Source organism: Cydia strobilella, chromosome 2, assembly GCF_947568885.1.
Source record: "Cydia strobilella chromosome 2, ilCydStro3.1, whole genome shotgun sequence".
Classification (NCBI taxonomy): domain Eukaryota; kingdom Metazoa; phylum Arthropoda; class Insecta; order Lepidoptera; family Tortricidae; genus Cydia; species Cydia strobilella.
The window spans coordinates 25,194,843-25,217,372 of NC_086042.1; the positions used below are offsets into that span (position 1 = coordinate 25,194,843).

Sequence of the window (22,530 nt, forward strand, 5' to 3'; positions counted from 1 at the left end):
TCAACACACCAAATGACTTTTCCTTAGAATTCTGTCAGTCTTTTAGAATTTACACGTGCATCGTAAAAATCTTCCTAATCGGGGGTGCATTGCATATCTATACTTATAATAGTTATAATATTATAAATGCGAAAGTGTGTCTGTCTGTCTGTCTGTCTGTTACCTCTTCACGCTTAAACCTCTGAACCGATTTAGTTGAAATATGGTAGTTTTTACCCCAGAAGTCATCCTATAAGGGGGTGAAAAGGGGGGGGCGGAAGTTGTATGGAAAATCGATAAAAAGGAAATTGGATAAACAATAAACTACCCAAATAACTAATTCCACGCAGACGAAGTCGCGGACTTAAGTTAGTAGTTATATAGGTATACATATAAATATATAGAAAACATCCATAACTCAGGAACGAATATTTGTGATAAACACACAAATAAATGCCCTCACCAGGATTCAAACCCGCGACCTCTTGCTTCATAGGCAGGGTCACTGCCGAAGAGGCCACATCTATAAATAGGACAGGATTGTAATATATAAAAAACATTCCTCGATGACAACATCTGATAATTCTGCACTTAACCAGTGCCTTTACGGCGCACTAATGTACTTATGGCATTAACTGAGCACTTTTTGCCATTACCTGTTGACAGTTATGGCCAAATGTCAGATCTGGGCACAATCGTCATAAAACATGCTTATTATTTGTTTACATAGGCTGATGTAGATGTCCTATGACTATATCGATATGTCAATTAAATATTTTGTCAGGCATAAGGTAAAAGCGGCCATTGTATTCAGCTACATAAACTAATTACAGACCTAGATATACCTTATCTTATTGTCAGTACTTGCCGGGTACTCTTAAGATTCAGTTAGCGCTATTTATTTCAGGGGGCCGATTATTGAATTTCGCGCGCTCAATTTCGTGTGGCTCCCTTCAAGATATCTCCACTACTAGGCATTTAAATTCTACTAATAGAATTGATAACAAGTGGTCAATACCACTAGATTCCCAATTTCTATTGCTCGTATTTAAAAAATATCAATTCGCATTCACAGATTTTCGTAACGAAATCGAGCGCTCGGAATAAAAAAATAGGCCCCCTGAAATAAATAGCGCTAACTGAATGTTCAGAGTCCCCGGCAAACTCGGTTCTCCATACAAACGTAGTTACCCTCTCATTTTTAAACGACTATCTAGATTGCTCTGAAACTTTGTACCTACAATAAGATAAGGTATATCTAGGTCTGTAATTAGTTTATGTAGCTTTAGATACCATAGTAAAAAAAAATACAGCGAATTTAAGTTTTTCATTCAAAACTTGTTTTTGCTCCATTTCGACTGCTTTATAAACTGGAGCTATATAAACTTATTACAGACCTAGATATACCTCGTGCCCAGGGCCCCCATCCTCAGGACAGACAGTAACAGTATATTTGATTACCCATAATAAATAGAAGATCATAGTAGAAAAATGTTAGTTAATAAAAAAATAAATAAAAAAAAATCCGATCGACAAATATCGGGAAATATAATACGATAATCAACGAAGTTTAGGTAACTTATTGGTGATAGTGTTCTTTACTTAATTCGCTTTCTTTACTTTCCAAAAGGGCCCCAAATTTTTGAGTGCCCAAGGGCCCCAGCATAGTTTAGGTCGGTCTTGTTTGTGAACCAAAGTTGTAGTACTCGGACTCGGATAATATATTATACGAGCATGATGTTACGCGTAGAAATGTCTAGGAGAAGTATATTCTCCATAAAATTCTCTACAATATTGTCTTTGGAAGTATATTTTTAAGACAGTTTTCAAATTAAAGTTCTATTTATTCTTATAAACCTAAAAGTTATATGCATGCCAACTTTCGTGCTTTCTGCCGGATGGGATCATAGATGAGGCTAAGGAGCCGCACTAATGGCTCAATTGTAACATAATCGTTTTTTAAAATATCGTATTTCTTGTATGTGACAATTGTACCTACGTATAATCCTATTCAGAGCAACCTGCCTACTTATAAACGGACAAAAAAAAGGAAATGAGTATCTTGTTAATGATATATCATTACAACTGTGACCTGTTTTCCTTTGTGTGATAAACGAATTTGTATTGCTACTCTTTCATAGTACCAGTAGGTATATATTGTGGAGTATGTCCACCCGAAGACCGACGTGTGATGGTGTTCCAGCTTCGATGGCGCCAGTTCGTGCACTTCAACTCTTAATTTTGTGTTGCGTGTGTCGCGACAGGGACTATCGAGGCGCGGCGGACTCCGGAGGTTTCGGGGAAAACTGCCGAATCCGACACAAGACCAGACAATTCAACGGAGCCACCGTTCTGTCGCTAAAATAGTGTTTAGTTTTATGTTTACCTATGAAATTTATATGTATTTTAATCTATAAGGCATTTGAAATATCAACAGATCTTGTCAGATTCAAAATTCTAAAATAAAAAGCATAATTTGAATGACGCTCCAATCTCTGAATAAAATATAAGTAAAGATAGGAGACTGGAAGACGAACTGCCGGTAGGCCTCGAACAAGATGGAGCGACGACCTGGTGAAGGTCGCGGGAATTCGGTGGTTGCGAGCGGCACAGGATCGGTCGGAGTGGCGAGCCTTGGGGGAGGCCTATGTCCAGCAGTGGACGTCTATCCGCTGACATGATGATGATGATGATGATGAAAGAAAGGAGGGTTTCTGCCTCCTGCCTTGCAGTAGGACATATACCCAGACAAAGGATGATCTATTTATAACCAGATCCATAGCTTTAGCTCATAGTGTCATTTGCAAAAACCCGCACCATTCGTTCCACGGGCTCTAGTTAACCACCGGACGCGCGCACAATGCGACACGGTCTGCGCTCGCGCATATAGTAGCTGCAATCAGTTTCGCCTCTTAGGCTGCTTACACATGAGAGGTGTAATCGCGGGCTTTAAGAGGACGGGACGGGAGGGGACGGTCCTTTATCTATACAAACGTTGTCTCCATTTTGCTTTCTGGATATTGATATTTTGAAAAATATTTTGACAAAATTTGTTGTATATCAACCATAGCTATGCCCCTACGTTTGACTTTTTTCGATTTCTTGATTATGGTAAAAAATAGGAGCGAAAAACAGATTTACAAATTTTTTTATGCTCCTAACTCTAATGATAATTAAAATTTCGAAAAAAAATCTAACGTAAGGGCATAGCTGATGTGGTTGATATACAACAATTGTCTCAAAATATTATCAATTTTGTTAATATCCAGAGAGGAACATGAGTACTACGTTTGAACGAAATGAAAAAGTGATTTCGCGCGGATCCCCCACTTTCATCTTAACAGCTTGATATCATAGCGGAAGACCGCGTTGTAGAGGTAAATCACTCGACCTGGCTAATTTTGTACGACCTGCACCGGTATCATGGTCGCGTTTTTGTCACTTGTCATATCATGCGTCACTTTCGCACTTACATACTTGTTAGAGCGTGACAGGTATGGTGACAAATTATAGACAGCCGTCCATCTTAGCCCCGCAGGTCGAGTGGACATTCAATAAATAAATGTTATGGGAAAATCTTACACAAATCGACCTAGTCCCACAGTAAATTCAATAAGGTTTTTTTGTGTATCCTATTACACGTAGAAATTCATGGTAATCACATTTGTCCATATTTAGACATATTCTCACTCCTCACTTAACAAGCGTTATTAACGAAATTGAACGCGCAATTATTGCATCTCATGTGAAACTACCCTAAGAATCCCATATTATTCTTCAAATTTGAACCCTATCGAAATCAACACAAAGTTCCCTTTTATTTGTATTTGTATAATACTAGTTTACCGTAAGGTCTAGTTACTGGTGTATGTTGCAGTGGTTTGTTCTGCGGTTGTTGGTTTTTTAAATTGACCGTAATTACACTAATTTGACGTTATTTTTGACAATGGGAACAATGACAGATAGTATTGAAAGCAAAAGTCATTTTAATGACCGCTCGTGACATGGTGACTATTATTGCTCTTATAGTACTTACCTAAAAACACGTAACAATCTAATCTTGTTATTCTAAATTGCATCGTAAAAATGTATGTATACAGTGTGTAAATCTAATACGGGCGACAAATTAAACCAGATATATAATATTGTCTTCGGTTACCGCGATAGTTACTCATGAAATAAAACTATGAAAACGGATTATATCGCGTATATTGAATTTATAATACATCCCGACGTTTCGAACCCTTTACAGCGTTCGTGGTCAACGGGTGACGGGTGACGGGAGTCTATTCGTCTAATCATTACTTAAGAAGTTTTTTTTAATTTACACTTAATTATGACCCCGTAATTTTTTTTTTATTTACCGTGCAGCAATGTACTGCAAACATTAAGAAACATAAGATGACATGACATTACGACATACGAGCTTTTTAATAGTAACTGCCAACAAGCGTTGACAGTTACTTTAAAACGCTCGTATCTCGAAACTTGTGTGGTGTATTACATTGCGGGCTGAATTATTTTGTATGGATAAAATTTTAATTTCAATTCTAAGTAAAAGTTATCTAATTACATTTCTTATGTTCTATACTAACCACCGTTAAGAGATTCGCCCGTATTAGATTTACACACTGTATATGGTGTATGCCACTTTGATGTCTTAAAATTTGCGAGGTGTCACGAACAAAGTCTTATATAATTCCGTAACAAAATTTTACCATACCTTATGAATGAAAAAAAAAAAACAAGAAAAAAAAACCTTCTCGTTTACGACGTTTACGTTTACGAGTGACGAGCAAAGTCAGAAATGTGTAGAGTTAATTATATTAGAACTAGTGGCTCTGTGTGTGAGCCTTAAACCTGTCAAATATCCAAATCAACTGAAACAAATAACTCAAACAACTCAAATAACTGAATAGACAAAAAAACGATATATGTAATAATCGAACTTATTCATAAAATTTCACGAGAACCGCTTAAGAAATGCGACCTGTAGAGGAGGACAGACGGACAGACATGTCGGAGATCTCTAAATATATTTCCCATAGGTACACTTAACTGGCATTTTTCTTACTATAATCTACGGCAATTTGACAAAAATATAATAGTCTTAAATTGACTCAAATAATCGAATTAGAGCCAATTTTGACGAAATTACAAACTATTAAATCTCGGGGCTAAAACCATTTTGGAAGGGCTGACTGGCACACTTGAGAATAAAGAATCCGTTATTTTTAGACAATTATACTAAAGTAATCTATGGATAATATTGCATCCTACTTTTTCTAAAACAGCTTAACAGATATTATTAAATCATAATTTATATAATCTCATTACAACTAACAAAGGTAATTGAAGATCTTACACCATATTAAACCTTTATTTCTTGTAATATCACTTGCTATAATAAACCTTACGTTAAGAGGATAAGACATAATTCCATTTGACATAACGAAGATCAGAGATAACATTACGAGAGATCTGAATTATCACATCATTACATTATACGCTTCCATAATTTGTAGAAGATTAGAACCAAATAAATCAAGATGGTATGTTAATGAGATGCTATTTAGAATATATCGACTGATGATAAAATATGGGATATGTGGAGTATTTTCAGACCGTTACGTAACTTTCGATGTTCCAGCTTTGAGACCACCTAGTTGCCGTTTTTTGGTCATTTAATTAGTAGGAATGTTCAAGGTCTAGGCATTTTTTCGACTAATAATGTGATGTAAAGGTATTTTAATAGGGCTAGGATTTTTCATTTAGTTAGAAACCTTTGTTTAGAGTTTCTTTGTGGTCATTGTATGTCTATCTTTAGTTTCGATCTCTCACAACTTTTTTAATAGTTAATTAATTACATGTACTTATGTTCTAAAACTACAAATGTATGTATGTTAAATTTAATCATTTATTACAGTATGTACCTATGTAGTGTAGTATATAGCGATATTATATAATGGCATTATGTACCTACTATTATGTACGCGTTATTTTAGCAGAATACAAGTGGTTATATTTTATAAATTTCCTAGTAGGTTACTTAACATTACTCAAATGCCTAGTTTCATGCAAACGTTGATATATATTTTTCTGGAAAACGAATATGTAAATAATACCACTTCTGAAGAAAATAGACATAGATACACCAAACATACACAGTTATTTTGTCATCTTTTAAAAATGCCATAATCTGTTATATTACGAACATTGTAAACGTATTACACAATAATGTTAATAACTTAAAATTAAACAAATTTTACGCTTACAAATATTAAGTTCTGATAACATAATTAAGCTCTTAAACACAGGGCATTACGATAATAAATAACTATAATTATGACAAGTAAATTTATCTCAATCGTACACTAACATTAATATAATACCCAGTTCCCGTAATGATTTATAGACGTTTGACATGGAAATTATGGGAATTAGGTCAAGTTTCAAGTTCAAGGACCTTGCTATATAATGAGGATCGACCCCCTGCTATTTAGTTAATTATCGTAGAACTATTAGAAAGTATTTGAGTCAAATGATTTCATATTCTCTTTGAGAATGTCAATCACAACACTTTGTTTTTATTTCAAAAATCCATGAATTACTCGACGGATTATGAAGAGAGATTAATGTTTTTCAAGTGTATGTTTATTTCTTTGGCCGTAAGCTCTCACATTCCGAGCATAATTACTGGGTATAGTAGGTTAATATTGGCTAATTATTTATACTGGCTGGCCTAAGATCTAGAAATAAAATATACCAACAACTGAGACCTCAGTTTCTGATCTACAATTTTATTAAGGCCCAAATTTACCTTATAATGAATTAAAGGAACCGGCGCTTACTGTATTAATGGTAATAAAATCATTTTATTACAGTAAACAGTCGCCACTAACAGAAAAAATGCTTTTATAAAGCTTTTACACGCTAATTTAGATAAACTTTAGTAGCGTTCGTTAAGTCCCATTAAGTATATCAAAACTTTAAGTTTAAGTTTTTTATTTGGCCGTATTTATACGTTTTTTTTTTGTAAAGCCTAAGTCATAAATAAATATTAAATCATTTATTCGTTGCAACAATGGTGTTACAGATGTTCTAAGAATTAATCAAGTATTGACCTATTTTATAAAAATAAGAAGATATTAAAATAGAGTAGATATACAAAGTGTCAGGATCGTTGAACCTCGTTATGGCTCCTCTACACAATGGCCCAACGCTGGACCAGCGAGATGGCCATGCGATGGTGATGGCTCCTCTACACGATGGCCCAGCGCTGGACCATTGAGATGGCCATGCGATGGTGATGGCTCCTCTACACGATGGCCCAGCGCTGGACCATTGAGATGGCCATGCGATGGTGATGGCTCCTCTACACGATGGCCCAGCGCTGGACCATTGAGATGGCCATGCGATGGTGATGGCTCCTCTACACGATGGCCCGGCGTTGGACCAGCGAGATGGCCATGCGATGGTTGAAACGCAACTACCTGATATAGTTCTGGAATGGGCCACGTGTAAATGCGTACTGCCATCGCTGGCTCACCACCTTTGATGTGCGGACGAAAAACCGACACCGTGGCCATCCCATCGCCATCCCTCCGCGACATAAGCCATCCGACATCACTACCCTCTCTACACGCTGGCCGATCCTAGTGGGCCAGTATGATGGCCCATCGTGCAGAGGAGCCATGAGCCACTGGCTATTATTTTATGTATCACGTTCTCTACAAGTATTACTTACTTTTACATGCTCGTATTTCTGAGACTCACGGAAGTACCATAGTTTAAGCTTTCAAAGAAGCTCGGAAGTTCCTCTTTTTATTATTATTTTATCCTTTAATTCCCTGAATAAAACCGACAGCCTCTTAACCCTATCTCCGCGTCCGAGATAGGGCTACACTAAAAGTGCTTTAACATATGTAGTTACTTACAGCCTAGATAAAGGAATACCCGACGGTGTAACGGGTTATGGGCAAGTGGAGGTCGTATCGCATTTATAATAACGCTTGGCAGTGAGAAAATGGACCCTTGTTTACTTTATTGTATTAAATTCTCGGTATTGGTAGGTAATAGCATAGAGTAACTTATACTAGAGCGGTACTGTCATAGTAAATTTTGTAACCCCAGTAAATTCACTGCCATCTGTCGACACACTTTAAAACTAAAATTGAAGATTTATAAAAATACGATAAAATGTATTTAAATATAGATAAATGTTTTTTTTTATTTGCATTAATTATTTTGATGATTTTGACCCATGTTCTTTCACTGATATGCGTTAAAATTGTTAAATAACAAACGAAACCGTCAACGCCATCTATACGACTGTAGGCCAAAACTAGTAGCGCCCTCTGAACGAGAATCAAATTTTCATGATTTTCGAGGCACGTTTTTTCCTTAGACTGTATCCATCTATTACGGAGTTATATCTATCTTTGGTAAATTTAGTTTATAGGTAGCCACAACCACTCGGCACAGCTAAGGCATAGATGGTTCCAATATAAAAGGTGTCACAAGTGTCACATGTTCGTTAGCGGTCTTCGTCATTCCTTTCTTAAAGATTACCATAGTCTTCCCTGTTGATTTTTTGTCGGGAATGTCGGGATCATGGAGACTGTATAAAGGAGCCAAATCTCTATGTATGAAAAGTGTCCATCAAAAAACAGTAATTAGGCGGCGCCACCATACACCGAAATACTACCAAAAACAACCTACGTAATTTGGTCGGGTTATTTGTTCCCTTATATGGTTCATGTTATACTCACGTCCCAGAGCCTAACTAGCGCCACCGGAGAGATTAGGAACTATTATTTAAAGCTTAACGCGGTCACTTTTACAACAATTCTGCCATAAGATATTGCGATCCTTTCTATACCATCCATAGTCGGGATATTATTTTCTGAACAAAAACATAGCAAAAACGAGTCAGTAATGCTGTGACTTAATAATTTATTTTGGAGCTACTTTACTCATTTAGAGATGTAATATATAATTTTATATTTTGTATTTTTAATTATTATTGGATATTAGAAATGTGTTGATTAGTTTTGTATTGTTTAATTTTACTTTAATTGATGATTATTTTAATGAATAATTCTTATACAATGTTTATGATATAAAGATGTATTTTAATGAATTAAATATATTTTGTAAATCAAATTGTGACGTATAATATGTAATATTATTGAAAATAAATGACTATGAGTAATGTAGTAACAGAAACTATAAAACTATTAGCATTTAATTTTGCATACCTAATAGTATACCTATTTTAAACCATTGACATTATATCTAAGGACGGCCCTTACGGGCAATAAGAATGGGGCCAGTACAGCGGTGTCACGCACACGAAATCCAGTCAATTGTGCAGTCTAATGCCACAACGAGATTGGTTGATGAGTTCGCCTCACGCGCGCGATTGGTCGCAACTAGTAGGTACTGCACGATTAGCTCTAATTCGTTGCCGCTGCACTAGCACTATTTTTAGTGCCCGTAAAGCCCGTCCTTAGATAATATGTCAATGCTTTTAACGCAAACTGCAGGTCTCGTGTTCGAGATTCGGTCTCACATTGGAGACCTAGGTTCTCCAAAACATGTCGCGCGTAGTGATTAAAATTACATGAATTAAACCAAAAAAATATTATTTTAATCAATCTCAATCATAAACGCGTTCGGTAATGCGCCGTCCAAGTCGCCAATTTTATCAATTACTCACCCCATTTGTTTCACCAATAAATAAATAAAGCACCTCCATTCACCATAAATCAGAAACTAATTGGTCTCTCGGCGAGTGGGCGATTGTAAGTCATTGGATTTTCAATATTACCTCCAGCTCATTAATATACGTTTTCAATGTTGTCAATTTAACTGGCATTAGATTGCGGAAATTGATTTCTTGAGGACTTGGCCGTGGTTTTCATATTTAGAGTATTTTGTTACCCTCGCGCGTTCTTAACATATTATTTTCAACAAAAACGCATTATCTGGGGGCACGGCAGTGCCCTGCCAAGCCGAATTTCTTATGATTTCTCAATAAGATGTAAGATTTTGGTGCCGGTTAAGAAGATTTATACCTACTTGCGGTAGATGTCGCTGTGAGCGCTTTAAATATGTAGATTTCGCCAATACCCTAGAATCCCTTAACAATGTGGAATCGTTTTAATGAGCGCTTTGAGTACGAGCGTTGTAGGTCCACGAAAAAGTCCGATATTAAATATGAATAATACTAAAAGTGACTAAAAATAATTGCAACCGACTTACCTTGTTTAATGACGGCTGCTACTATCGGCTAATAATTGAAATTTCGTACTGATTCGGCTAATAGGTCAAGTTTTTATAAAAATATAGTCAATGAGAAACAAGATCCTTGACATTGAATAGTTAGATACAGTGTACAATGTAAGTAAAAACTTCGTAAGAAGATGTGTATGGCGTATAGTACGAGATTATTGGATTCTAGATTATTATTTCTTCATTAAATATTTTATTACCGTTTTAAACCTTGAAAATTAATTGAAATTATCTAGTTACTAGCTTTTGCCCGCGACTTCGTCCGCGTGGAATTAGTAATTTGGGTACCTTAATTCTTAAACAAATCTGCTTTTTAAACCACCCTTTTTCACCCCCAAATTGGTCCACACTATACATTTCCACCCCATTTTTATTCCATATTTCGGGGATAAAAGTTATTCTATATCCTTTCCCATAGCTCAAACTATCCCCATACCAAGTTTCATCTAAATCGGTTCAGCGGTTATTGATTACCCATACAAATTTCCACCCCCCTTTTCACCCCCTTGAGGGGTGAGTTCTGGGATAAAAAGTATCCTATGCCTTCCCCGGGACTCAAACTATCTGTATACCATATTTCAACTAAATCGGTTCAGCGGTTTAAGCGTGAAGAGGTAACACACAGACAGACAGACAGACAGACAGAGACAGACTTTTGCATTTATAATATTAGTATGGATATGGATTACTTATATTACTAGTATTCAATTACTGATTAGATGACTATTAAACACATAAGTTACTCTGCCATAAAATCCAAAGTGTCACCATAGTACCAGTAAAATACTTGTATAAATCACGTATGTACCTACGTGATGCGTTTAACTTAAGTTTATGATTGATAGATAATTTTGGTAGACATTCGATTTTCTATCTTATTGCTGTAACCATAAAGTCAGTATTACAAGCATCCTACAATTACTTGTTGTATTTAAAATATTCATTTTGTTTTATTCGATTGTTAAATAAATCGCATTATACAACGGGAATTATATGACATGACATATAATATAATTATATCAAAAACGATTATAAGTATTATAATTATAACAAACGCCTGGTGCCACCTCTATCTACTAATAAATCAAATAATTATAGATCAACAGACAGACGAGTGGGTAACACCGGTTGCAAAAGATTTGCTCACCCGATTAAGGTGAAAATATGTTTCCTGTTATGATAACTCGATATTTTGTAACAGATAATAATGTTGAATATAACTGTATTGATTTATTGTCTTGTTTTATACCTTATCTTATCTGGCAAAGTCAATCTTGCAGGCAGATTGGTTCATTCTTAGAAACAAATGAGTTTGAGTATTATTAAGGTAGTGGCATAATAGCTCATAAATCTATTTCCCTACCTTCATTAAATATATCAACCCCATCATTAGAAGAAATGAAAAAATATGGACCCAACTTACTACTCTTGCGTACGCCATCTATAGGTACATTAGGTACTACTGTTACATGAACTTGAACAAACGTAATAGGACGATACTTGAGCTTCGACATTATAAATTAGCAACAAGTAGACACAGTGTACAAGATCTGTATTTTTTCAATTGTTTTCAGAGTAACGGCTTTAGTAGGATTGGTAACATGGTTCCAAATTGTACGAAAGATCTGTCCGATCCGATTGGGATCCGGATGGGATATTGAAATTATCTAATTTCATGCCGATTATATCCGGATTGCAAACATTCAGTATGCGTATGCGTAAAAACATTTGTGTACGAACGTGCATTTCAAGATTGGTTGAACTCTATAGTTGTTACCTTAACGAAGTAAAAGTTCTACAGCAGCCAATAATACAGTAGGTAACACCGCCTTCTCGAAATGGAAATTGTTAATTGGAAACTAGTATAAAACGTATTAAAATGTCAGTCTGTCTATAAATGGTGGTTCTTAATTTGCACGAGCGGCATAATGTCTTAAAACACTTAACCAACATGCTCTTTTACGAATTGCAAGTGGACGTAAGAGTGACACCGTTTTTTTTATGAGACTTTTTAAAGTATTTAGTGAATGTAAAATGAAATGAGTAATTGGTAAGTATTGGTTAAGACAGAAATGTAACATAGAATAAAATCTAGCAAAAAAATGTACTTACGTCGGATTTATTTAAGAAAAGTTTAAATTCATTATCAAAGAAACTTTGACACAAATGAATCTTAAGTGAAGTGTCGCAGAATGACCGTCAAAGTCTGGTTCAATATTCTTTCCAAATTCAAAACTCAACTTTTTTTCAAGTGTTTCCAGTTTGCATTTCTTTTACAAACTTAGTTTTTTTAACCCCCTACGCAAAAAGAGGGGTGCTATAAGTTTAACCGCTCTTAAACGAGTAAACCGAATTGCTTGCGTGTTCATAATCATTTATTAAGACATTAGTGTCATTTTCTTTAAACGTACCTGTTTGTTATTTTGGGTAGGTAGATAAGCTTATGCATGCTGTTATTTCAAATTTAATTAGTTTTATAAGTTTGATTGCACGTGATGCAAGTTTTCTTAGATATTTAGTAACGACATGACAACGTTCAGCGTAGAATTAAGTTTCAAAAGTGATAATCACATCAAGTAAGTCAAACTACTTACTATAATATTATTTCTACAACTTCGCGCGTTACTCGCACTCAACATCCAAAATATTGACCCAACGTCAATATGAGCACCGGTATTATATACAAAACATACAACATAAGTTTACTTGTATTATTACAGTTCACAACCTAAATTACTACGGTATACAAACGTTTTGTTCGGGTAACGGGTGCTGGCCCAACGTTGTGACATTGGGACATTCTCTAGTGCAAAGTCATAGAATTGCATTGATGGGTTTTTTCAAGTAGTTTATATTTGACAATTATTTGTTTAAACTTTATTGCACAGTAAATGTTGTACAAAAGGCGACATTAATGCCTGAAGGCATTCTTTACCAGTTAATTTTCGGGCCAATCAGAGTTCAAACACTAGTTCAGGTGCGGGAAATAATATATATTCAGTACGATGTGCAGCGCGCGTGCACTACTGCGCGAAATAACTGTATATTTCTGCAAAAAAATTGATTATCGGTTAAATCTACCTAACATATCCACGGCACAATTGGGAAATACCCCCTTATCCTCCATTGATGATTGATGGCATTGGATAGTTTTAGAACTTGGCCTATTTTTTACACTTACAATTTTCTTTAATATTTTTGCAGTTGGGTGTAACACATTACAACCAGCAAATGCAGATTATATAAGCGTGATAATACCTACAGAAGAATCGCATTCAGTTCGAATTTGTATTCTTAAAAATTAAAAACACTGGTAAACCAATTAGCCACAAATTTCATACTTACATACAGACCAATCGCTTCAAGAAAGTTTTTGCAAATACATGTCACAAGCAGAAATAAGTCGCGAGGCTTTTTCTGATTGTCAGTCAGCTGCAGACAGTGACCCCCTGCCCCCCCTGCATAGAAATTTGTTTGCAGGGGGGGTCACCTCTCTCTGCAGCTGACTGTTCGTGTACGTTGAACGTTTCTGGTTGAAATGTCACTTTTGACACTGACAGATCATATCCATGTAACAAATCCAGTTCAAATCTGTTATTACAATCAGAATAAGCCTCATACTTTCAGGAACAGTTAATTTCTATTAACCCGACTGCCAAAAGGAGGGTTATGTTTTTCTAACCCAGTGGCGACAGCGACTGTTGCGTGTGGGCGTCGTCGGGACTACGTTAATTGGTCCGTCATTACCGCCTCCGTATTAATGAAGCTTTCTGCTTGAGAAATCTTACCGGGGACCGCTTTCGGACTTTGACAATTTCTCCTTGATTTGATATTGAACTAGCTTCTGCCCGCGACTTCGTTTGCGTGGGATGATGATGATGATGATGGTTGATAAAAATAATCCTATGTCCTTCCACGGGCCTCAAACTATCTCCAAACCAAATTTATTCAAAATCGGTTTAGCGGTTTAAGCGTGAACGTGAAGAGGTACTTAAGACAGAGTTACTTTCGCATTTGTAATATTAGTAGGGATTGTAATTTCTCGCAGTTCATTATGCACGCATGCAAAAGCCAAGCATGCAAGGCAAAGGAACTCACGGGGTTATCCCAAGGTTCGATTGTTTTTTCGGAAGTTCTGGACAGGAACCACATAATCTATAATGTTCGTTATAGAGAAAACTGAGCAGGACGAAGGGCAGAAAGACTGTGAGAACTACTTCGAAACTAATGTTTTATGGGACAGCCAACTATTATTTCGCGATTTGTTCTTGTGTCTGGTAAAAGTCGTTTAACGTAGGTACGTTTACTCGCAGAGTATGCCTATAGGTCAAAATATACTTATGTGCCCATGAGTGGTATTTGGTAGTATGAATGGACCAATATTTTTTTGTCGTGTTTTCCCTTCAGATTTCGATGAAACTTTGTGAATAGGTAGATCGAATTCCCTATTCTGTACAATATAAGCGCAATTTCACCGTAGGTGTGTGTCTTATTAAATCTTCCTCTGAGTTAGGAAAACGTATGTAATTTTCCTAACTCAGCGGACAATTACATACATTTTGACCCCAATCTGAGCAGCTCCTCATTTACCAAATGTTATCAAAATGTAACGATAAAAATCGACAACGAAATAAAAATCGGCTCAAGTATGAGTGACATCCAGAGCAAGTAATATCAAATCGAGTAGAGTTTTTTTAAGTTCGAATACAGCTCCAGCCAGCTGGAGGATGTGTGAATTAGTGTCTGTTCTGCAATGGAGGGTGACGCCTTAAGTTTTCTGCGAACACAGAGAGACCTTTATCGGCTTTATCATATGGGACGGGGACAAGAATAGGCAAGGTAGCTGTAAAGGGTTTTGGTAAAAAAAAAACGCCAGAACGATACTTAGAGGTCACAAATTAAATTACTTTCAATGGAAATTTTTTTTTTTTTTCATTTATGACTTTTATTTCAGTTTTTAAACGCAGTAACGTTCTGGAGTCCTTGTAAGCTAACTTTGCTAACTAACCGCCTTGAACAGAACGAAGTGAGGGAATGTTTTATAGAAATTTGACATTACCACACTTTGTCATTGCGAAGTGTCATGAAGAGTTAGGTTGGTCTGACTCTATTTTATTTAACTTAGTGACATTAAGTATGAGATAAATATAACGCAAATACCTAGTTGTCATGAAGTCACACAAAATTGGTACACAAAATAGTTTTCTCAACGCAGAAATTATTTTCTGGGAAATTTTTTTGCAAGCATGGAAGTACCAGTCCAAGTTTTTTATAAAATTATTATTGTTAAACTTATGAATTATTTTACTTTCTCTACAATCAACATACAACCCACGTATGAAACATCAATATAAGATACATTATTAATACCTATATATGTAATTTACAACCGCTCATCTTATGGTATTTTAATTAATAAAGTAATGATACTTTCTAAACATAGCTTGATTGCGGCCATATTTAAGTTTTTAATGTTTGCTACCGGCGCTTCGTTGTGAAATAATGAATATTTAACTATGTAATGAATTTCATCGTAGGTATTAATCATATTTAGTTCAAGTATCTCATCTCTAGATATAATGATACTCTTCATCTTCGGTATATCAAAAGACTTTTCGATCGCCTTTTGTACAAAAATTACAAACCTCTTAAGTAAGGCCTGATGATGTTTTCGATAAGTTTTGACTTTAGCGTGAACACGCACAAATTCCAAACGTCCAAACGTTCATATGACAAGTCGAGTCTCTAATAACATAAATAACGTTGCAATCTTGTCCACAGAAGCAGCAGGAGCGGCGTATCGCTGGGCGCGCACCTCGTGTGCGCACGCGTCGCCGGCCTCACCGACAAGCAGCGCAACATGTGCCGCGCCACGCCCGCCGCCATCGCCGCCGTTGGGGACGGCCTCAGGTACTGTCACACTTAGGTACCTACTGACACAGGCGTCAGTCACTGTCACAGGCCTCACCGACCAGCAACGCAACATGTGCCGCGCCACACCTGCTGCCATCGCTGCCGTTGGGGATGGCCTCAGGTAATGTCACACTCAGGTACTCTACTGACAGAAGCCCAATGCTGCCTTGCTGTCACGAAACCTGGTGGAGTAGCATTAAGTCTGCATCTTGAACATTCAGACTTGGCTTATAAACAGCAAACACACATTTTCATTTTACTAATAGCGACTTACAGTGCCATTTAACCTCGACGAAGTTTTAAATGGTCCCAAACCCCAAATATATATAATAAATAATAAATATCCTTCTGAAAGTGTTACGATTTAGCAGCCAATACTTGTAATGTATACTTGTGTTGCACCTTGCACCTTATGCCAATTTCCTTAAGGTCTATTTTCTCACAGAATGGCGTATGCAGAGTGCCGGCAGCAGCTGTCGGGGCACCGATGGAACTGTTCTGGAGTGGGCGACGGCAACGATTTCGGACACGTCATGCCTTTAGGTTCGTGTACTCGTACTGTCATATCTCCAAGATTTATTAGTAATGTTAATTGGCGTACATCTCGTGTTGATTGACAATCAATTTCTACAATAGGTAAGAGAAAAGATATTAAAGTTGAAATAGAATAATCACCTGAAGTTTTCTAAGATGCAATGACTATCTTGGAACTTCGAGAACGGAGAGAAAGCAAGAAACAATTAATAACAATCGCTTACTCAAAGAGAAGATGATGACATTAATTTTAGCGCTAAGATTGATTCTACCCCATCACTATCACCAACATAAAATTCCTATATTTACATAGATCAAATATTAGGGAGTGACCCCCGTTCTGAGTCATGGCTCGTCCAACAGGTCTCCATCGCCATACAGCGGGGTAACGCTGCTAGTGTGATGGGGACCTTTGGACCCGGCATGGCTCAGAACGGATTTTAGTTTCTAATTTTTTTTTTTTCGTATGGCTCCTTATCTGGACAATATATGATAACTATGATTAGGGACATTCTTGATGAGATTAAATGAATTTAGTAATAAATATTGCTAAAATTCATAGAAGTCATAATGAGTCTCAGGTTCTATAGTAGATTCAACTTCATTCATGATCTCATTCTGATATAAAATCAAAATAGGTACAATCATAATAAATTACAACCTATCCTAACAGTATACCATCCTGCTATCCTAAGTAATAAATTACGATTGTCATGTTAATGCAACATAAATGACTATGTCAATGACCAAAACAATAATACGATACAACGATCATTGAGCAATAAAGATCGCCGTTCGTGACTTCGACTTGACCGTCCTGGGTTTGGTTTGGTTTGGTGTAATGCTAAGGCGGTAGCGTAGCGTAGCGTAGCGTAGTCAGATCAAGCTAAGTTGGCAGCGATTTTGATAGCCCAGAAGGTGCAAGTGTTATTTTAAACGTCAAGCTTCTATGAAATTATGACGTTTATTATACACTTGCATCGTCTGGGCTATCAAAATCGCTGCCAACTTAGCTTGGTCTGACTCTACGCGATTATTTATCACACTAATGTGGATACGGTCAGGTGTGTGAGCAAAACGGCACGGCAGCGGCACTATACTCTGATTTGTAATTAAATTCCAAAAAACTAACCTCACTTAGATCCTTTTTCTTCGTATTAATGGAAAATATGTAAAGAAGTAAACTCAAATTTCCCTTTTGCATACTCTAGCATTTGAAATAAATATAGATGTTTCCTTTTAGCTTTGCTTAGTTTCTTAAAACATACGGAAAAGAGAAAAAGTGAAGTTAGATTATTGGAATTTAATTATAAATCAGTTTATATACGTATATAGCGATGACCCGCTTGCACACCGGACTTCACCGGAGTAGTATGAAGACTGTTTTATGCCGTTCATTCAAAATTATATTTGGACAAAATATGTTTAACCATGTCTTAAATTTATATCTTAGGTAAAAGAATAAGCACGCTTAGAGACAACAATCGAAACGAGATTGTGAACTAGTTGAACGACGTTACCCGTAGAACATTTTCATCATATTATTAATTTTTAATCGCCTTTATTAAAAAAAAATACTTGTTCGTTAAAGTGCATGCATGTCTATTGTGTACACGAAATACATAATTCATTACCTAAAGAATTGCTTAACTTAAATATAGCAGTGAGCACACTGTTCGTAAGTTCAATTTGGTGAACATACGGAAGTAAATACCTACTCCTACTCGCTTGGCTTTTCCAAATCGTCTTTTCAGCCGTGTCAGTCTCTCTTGGCTGAGCGATCATCAGTCGTAGTTTAAAACCGATGTTCTCATATTAGCAGTATCAGTAAATCGCCGCAACGTTTAACTTGTACCAGATAATTAATGCGCGTTCACAAATAATTCTAATAGTTTAGTAAGATAATATCAAACTAAAGTTTATTACGCCATTGTCATCATGTTTACACTGATCTGTGCATTTTCATTTGACAGCTTTAATAATTAACAATTAGATATTATCATATTAATATTTAACTAAATGTTTTTATTGCCTTACATACCCCGGTTTGACAGGTGCAATTTGGTTTGACGTTTAATAAGTGCGAGGACAAAATAATGAGGATGTCGACAAAATTACGACGTAAGAATATAAAATCGTATTTATAATGAAATGAAGTGAATTATTATTTGATGTAGGTTATTGTTTGATGATGTAGTGTTATAATTATTGTCCGAATGTCTTGAATCAATTTCTAAAATTATGATTTAGAAATTGATTGCTTACGATATCGATAACACACTAAGTATACTTATATGTTTTATCGTAGAACATTTCTTGCATTAATCAAAGTTATTGTTTAACCCGGCTTTAAAGATCATTCTGTACCCTGTTAGGTATCACCTACTGGGTCAGTGCCAAACACTGGTAATTTAAGTATGTAAATTATACAAATATTAATTCATCAATAACATCAAATTAAATACTATTTTATCATATTCAATCAATCAATCAATCAAATGTTTTATTCGTGATAAACTTAAAACTAAAATTACATACAAAAGTATAACTAAAGCTATAGGAACTTATAGAATAGGTAGGAGTTGAAGTTTACCACGAAATGGTCTCGCCTCAGCATATTAATGCTGACCCGAAGGTCAGCGCTGATCTTCCGGCGGGACCATTTTGGGTCACGATCGCAGCCGTACGACACGGCCCAACCATAAGCTGAACGCAGCCTTTGCAGCAGCGACCAGCGCCATCTTGTCTACTGTCTATGGCAGTACTTGACAATGTCATTATTGACAACAACAACATATTAGTATACTTAAAATAAAATAACATTGATTTTACTGTCGTTTAATATTATTTTTGCGCTTTTTCTGTTACACGTATAGAGACCAAGCACTAACTAACATTTGAGGCCAGAGCACACCGGCTGCGTGTGCATATACGTGCGCGTGCGTTAAAATGTTAGAGCCGTACACGCACATGTCACGCAAGCGGTGTGCCGTCTCTCATAAGGGTCTGTATATTACAACGCGCACGGATCCGGTGTGCACAGGCCTTAAACGGGGTTCATTTAGAATAAAAAAATGGTTTATTCTATTTCTCCTAACTGTACTTCTAGCCGCCATAGTTTCTATAACTCCCATCCTGTTCTTAAGGCAGTCTCGTAATTAAATTCTACATAATCTTTAACAGATAAATCTTGAGCTCTATTTTTGCTAAACTAGCAAAATTACGTCACAAGCCCCGCTAGGTGCTACACAAATTTAAAACCTTATTTCTTATTCCATAAAGTTGAGTTTCCAATGAGTTTGGTGGGAGATAGGTTTTTTGTGTCAATAACAGGTAGTGATAATCTCGTTTCCAGAAACATAATTCTTTCGAACCCGATCGATACTTTACTATTTATTTATTAAGACTAGTTTGTTTAAAATCAGTGTCCCATACAAAAACAAGTCTGGGCAGTGATAAGGATTCAAATAAAAGGGATGAACGAGTATTGAGGCTCAATATGTAACATATAGGACAGTTTCATGTAAGCAATGATGATATTAATTTCATGATTTTTTTGGTTATATATTTTAAAGTCGGTTTACTAACACCTGAAGAGTCGCTATTCTGAATTTGCGCTTAGTCCTTTCGGGTGTGAACTTGTGAAGTAACTGCTAATAATCAAACATTATGGTTGAAATATGAACCCTGAATTTTGTATTCTTAGAAATACTTGTCATACTTACGCAACGCAAGTTTTCAAGTATACAAGATTCACGGTTCAGATTGACATTAGATACGCATCGCATACCTTGCGTAGGTACGTGTACCAGTTAATTCCCTGCCTTTACGTATTCATAAATTTAATTTATTTTGACTTTACTTGTTTCCTGTGTATGGCAGCCGGCATAACAGCCGTGGCGGGATAAAAAGCTCAGTACCAGGCAAATAAACGACAGCCGTCTCACTCCCACGCCGTGATTTATACGGCGGGACTAATTGACGGCCCGTGTCAATACGACTATGTCTGTCTACAGGACCGTGGTTTAAGCAACTACAAATTAAACTTTTAAAAGTCTAAAAATACGTCGCTAAAAAGCCTTCACGGACTTTGGACGACTACGCCAAACCGCATTTTCATACAAACGTAACCCCATTTTCCTTTGGATATAAATAAACATATTTTTTTTTAATAACCTGTAGTGTCCCACTGCTGGGCAAAGGCCTCTCCCTTTGATTTCCATGACTCCCGTTGTTGAGCTGTTTCCGGCCAGTTATTAGTGAAGGTGTCTAAGTCGTCCCGCCATCTCCGCCTGGGCCTGCCACGTCCGCGCTTCTTTTGCGGCATCCACTTGGTGGCTATACTAGCCCGCCTATCCGGACGCAGGCGGCAGACGTGACCTGCCCAGTCCCACTTCAGCCTAGCGGTCTTCTCCCCTACGTCAGCAATGCCTGTTCTGGAGCGCAGTGTAGTGTTTCGGATGCGATCCATCCTTAAACATTAGGTATAGAAAATATTTTTATAAGATTTTGTGTATATTAACCACAGCGATGCCCCTTTTGACAAGCTTTCATTTGCCCTGTTAGTTATATACGTTAGTTGGTTTGTTAGTGGGTCAAATCTTGGAAGCTAAATTTGACCCACTTCCCATTTTCCGATTGAGCTGAAAATTTTCGTTACATGATGTAAGTCGGGTGACAGTGCAATATTATGGTACCATCGAGCTGATCTGATGATGGAGACACAAGGTGGTCATAGGACAGGAACCCTGGGATGAAACAATGCAACTTAATTGTGTTTGGGGTTTTTCAAATTGTCTCATGAGTATTAGTTGCCTGTGGTAAAAAAAGTACAGTCAGCGATAAAAGCTTGTACTAAAAATGATATTTTTGGCAAAAACTTACTTAAAATAATTATTATAAGAATTAGCTTTCAAAAATTTGTATGGACATTGTTTTTTGCTCCTAACTGTTATAATAATAAAAAAATCGAAATAAGTCAAAAGAAGGGGCATAGTTATGGTTTATACGCACATCAAATTGTGTAAACATAATGTCAATATCCAGAGAGGAAAATGAGCATTACATTTGTATGGAGACTTCGTCGTCGTCTCCTTTCCTCTTAAGCGCGTGTAAAGATTTATTGTATAGGATGTGTAAAGTCTAAGAAAAAGTGACCGAGTTTGAAAGCCGAACTAGATGGTGCTATACGACGATTTGTATTGTGTCAGTATTTTCGGAGATGCACGCCCTCTGACGTGTATAGCTTTATACTTTTTTTTCTTTTTATTGTATTATTTATTTTATAATTAATATCATAGAGTAACTTATACTAGAGCGGTACTGTCATAGTAAATTTTGTAACCCCAGTAAATTCACTGCCATCTGTTCTGTTATCTGTTAAAACTAAAAATGATGATTTATAAAAATACGATAAAATGTATTTAAATATAGATAAATGATTTTTTTTTATTTGCATTAATTGTTTTTATGATTTTGACCCATGTTCTTTCACTGATCGTTAAAATTGTTAAATAACAAACTAAACCGTCAACAAACTGAACTGATCTGAACGAGAATCAAATTTTCTTGATTTTCGAGGCACGTTTTTTCCTTAGACTGTATCCATCTATTACGGAGTTATATCTATCTTTGTTAATATATAAGGTGAAAAAACAATAAATAAAAACAACTTAAAATTACAATAAATCTAAATAAAAATAAAACTAAACTGAACTAAACTAAATCTAAAAAAGGCCCCTGCGGCAAGGTCCCTAATATGCTGGCTGCGTTACCCGTTACCCCGCTGAACTGCCAGACCGATGCGTT

At 36.3% G+C, this 22,530-nt stretch overlaps 1 protein-coding gene across 3 annotated transcripts in view; it reads left to right on the top strand.

Moving 5' to 3' along the window:
* LOC134753553 (protein Wnt-7b) overlaps positions 1-22,530 on the top strand; it is a 78,670-nt gene that overhangs the window by 45,075 nt on the left and 11,065 nt on the right. For 2 of the 3 annotated variants that reach the window (XM_063689464.1, XM_063689479.1), the window contains exons 3-4: positions 16,057-16,185; positions 16,634-16,731. In XM_063689464.1, coding sequence (XP_063545534.1) covers positions 16,057-16,185; positions 16,634-16,731 — 227 coding nt within the window. The remainder of the gene's footprint in view (positions 1-16,056; positions 16,186-16,633; positions 16,732-22,530) is intronic. The other variant, XM_063689473.1, reaches the window with a different exon arrangement.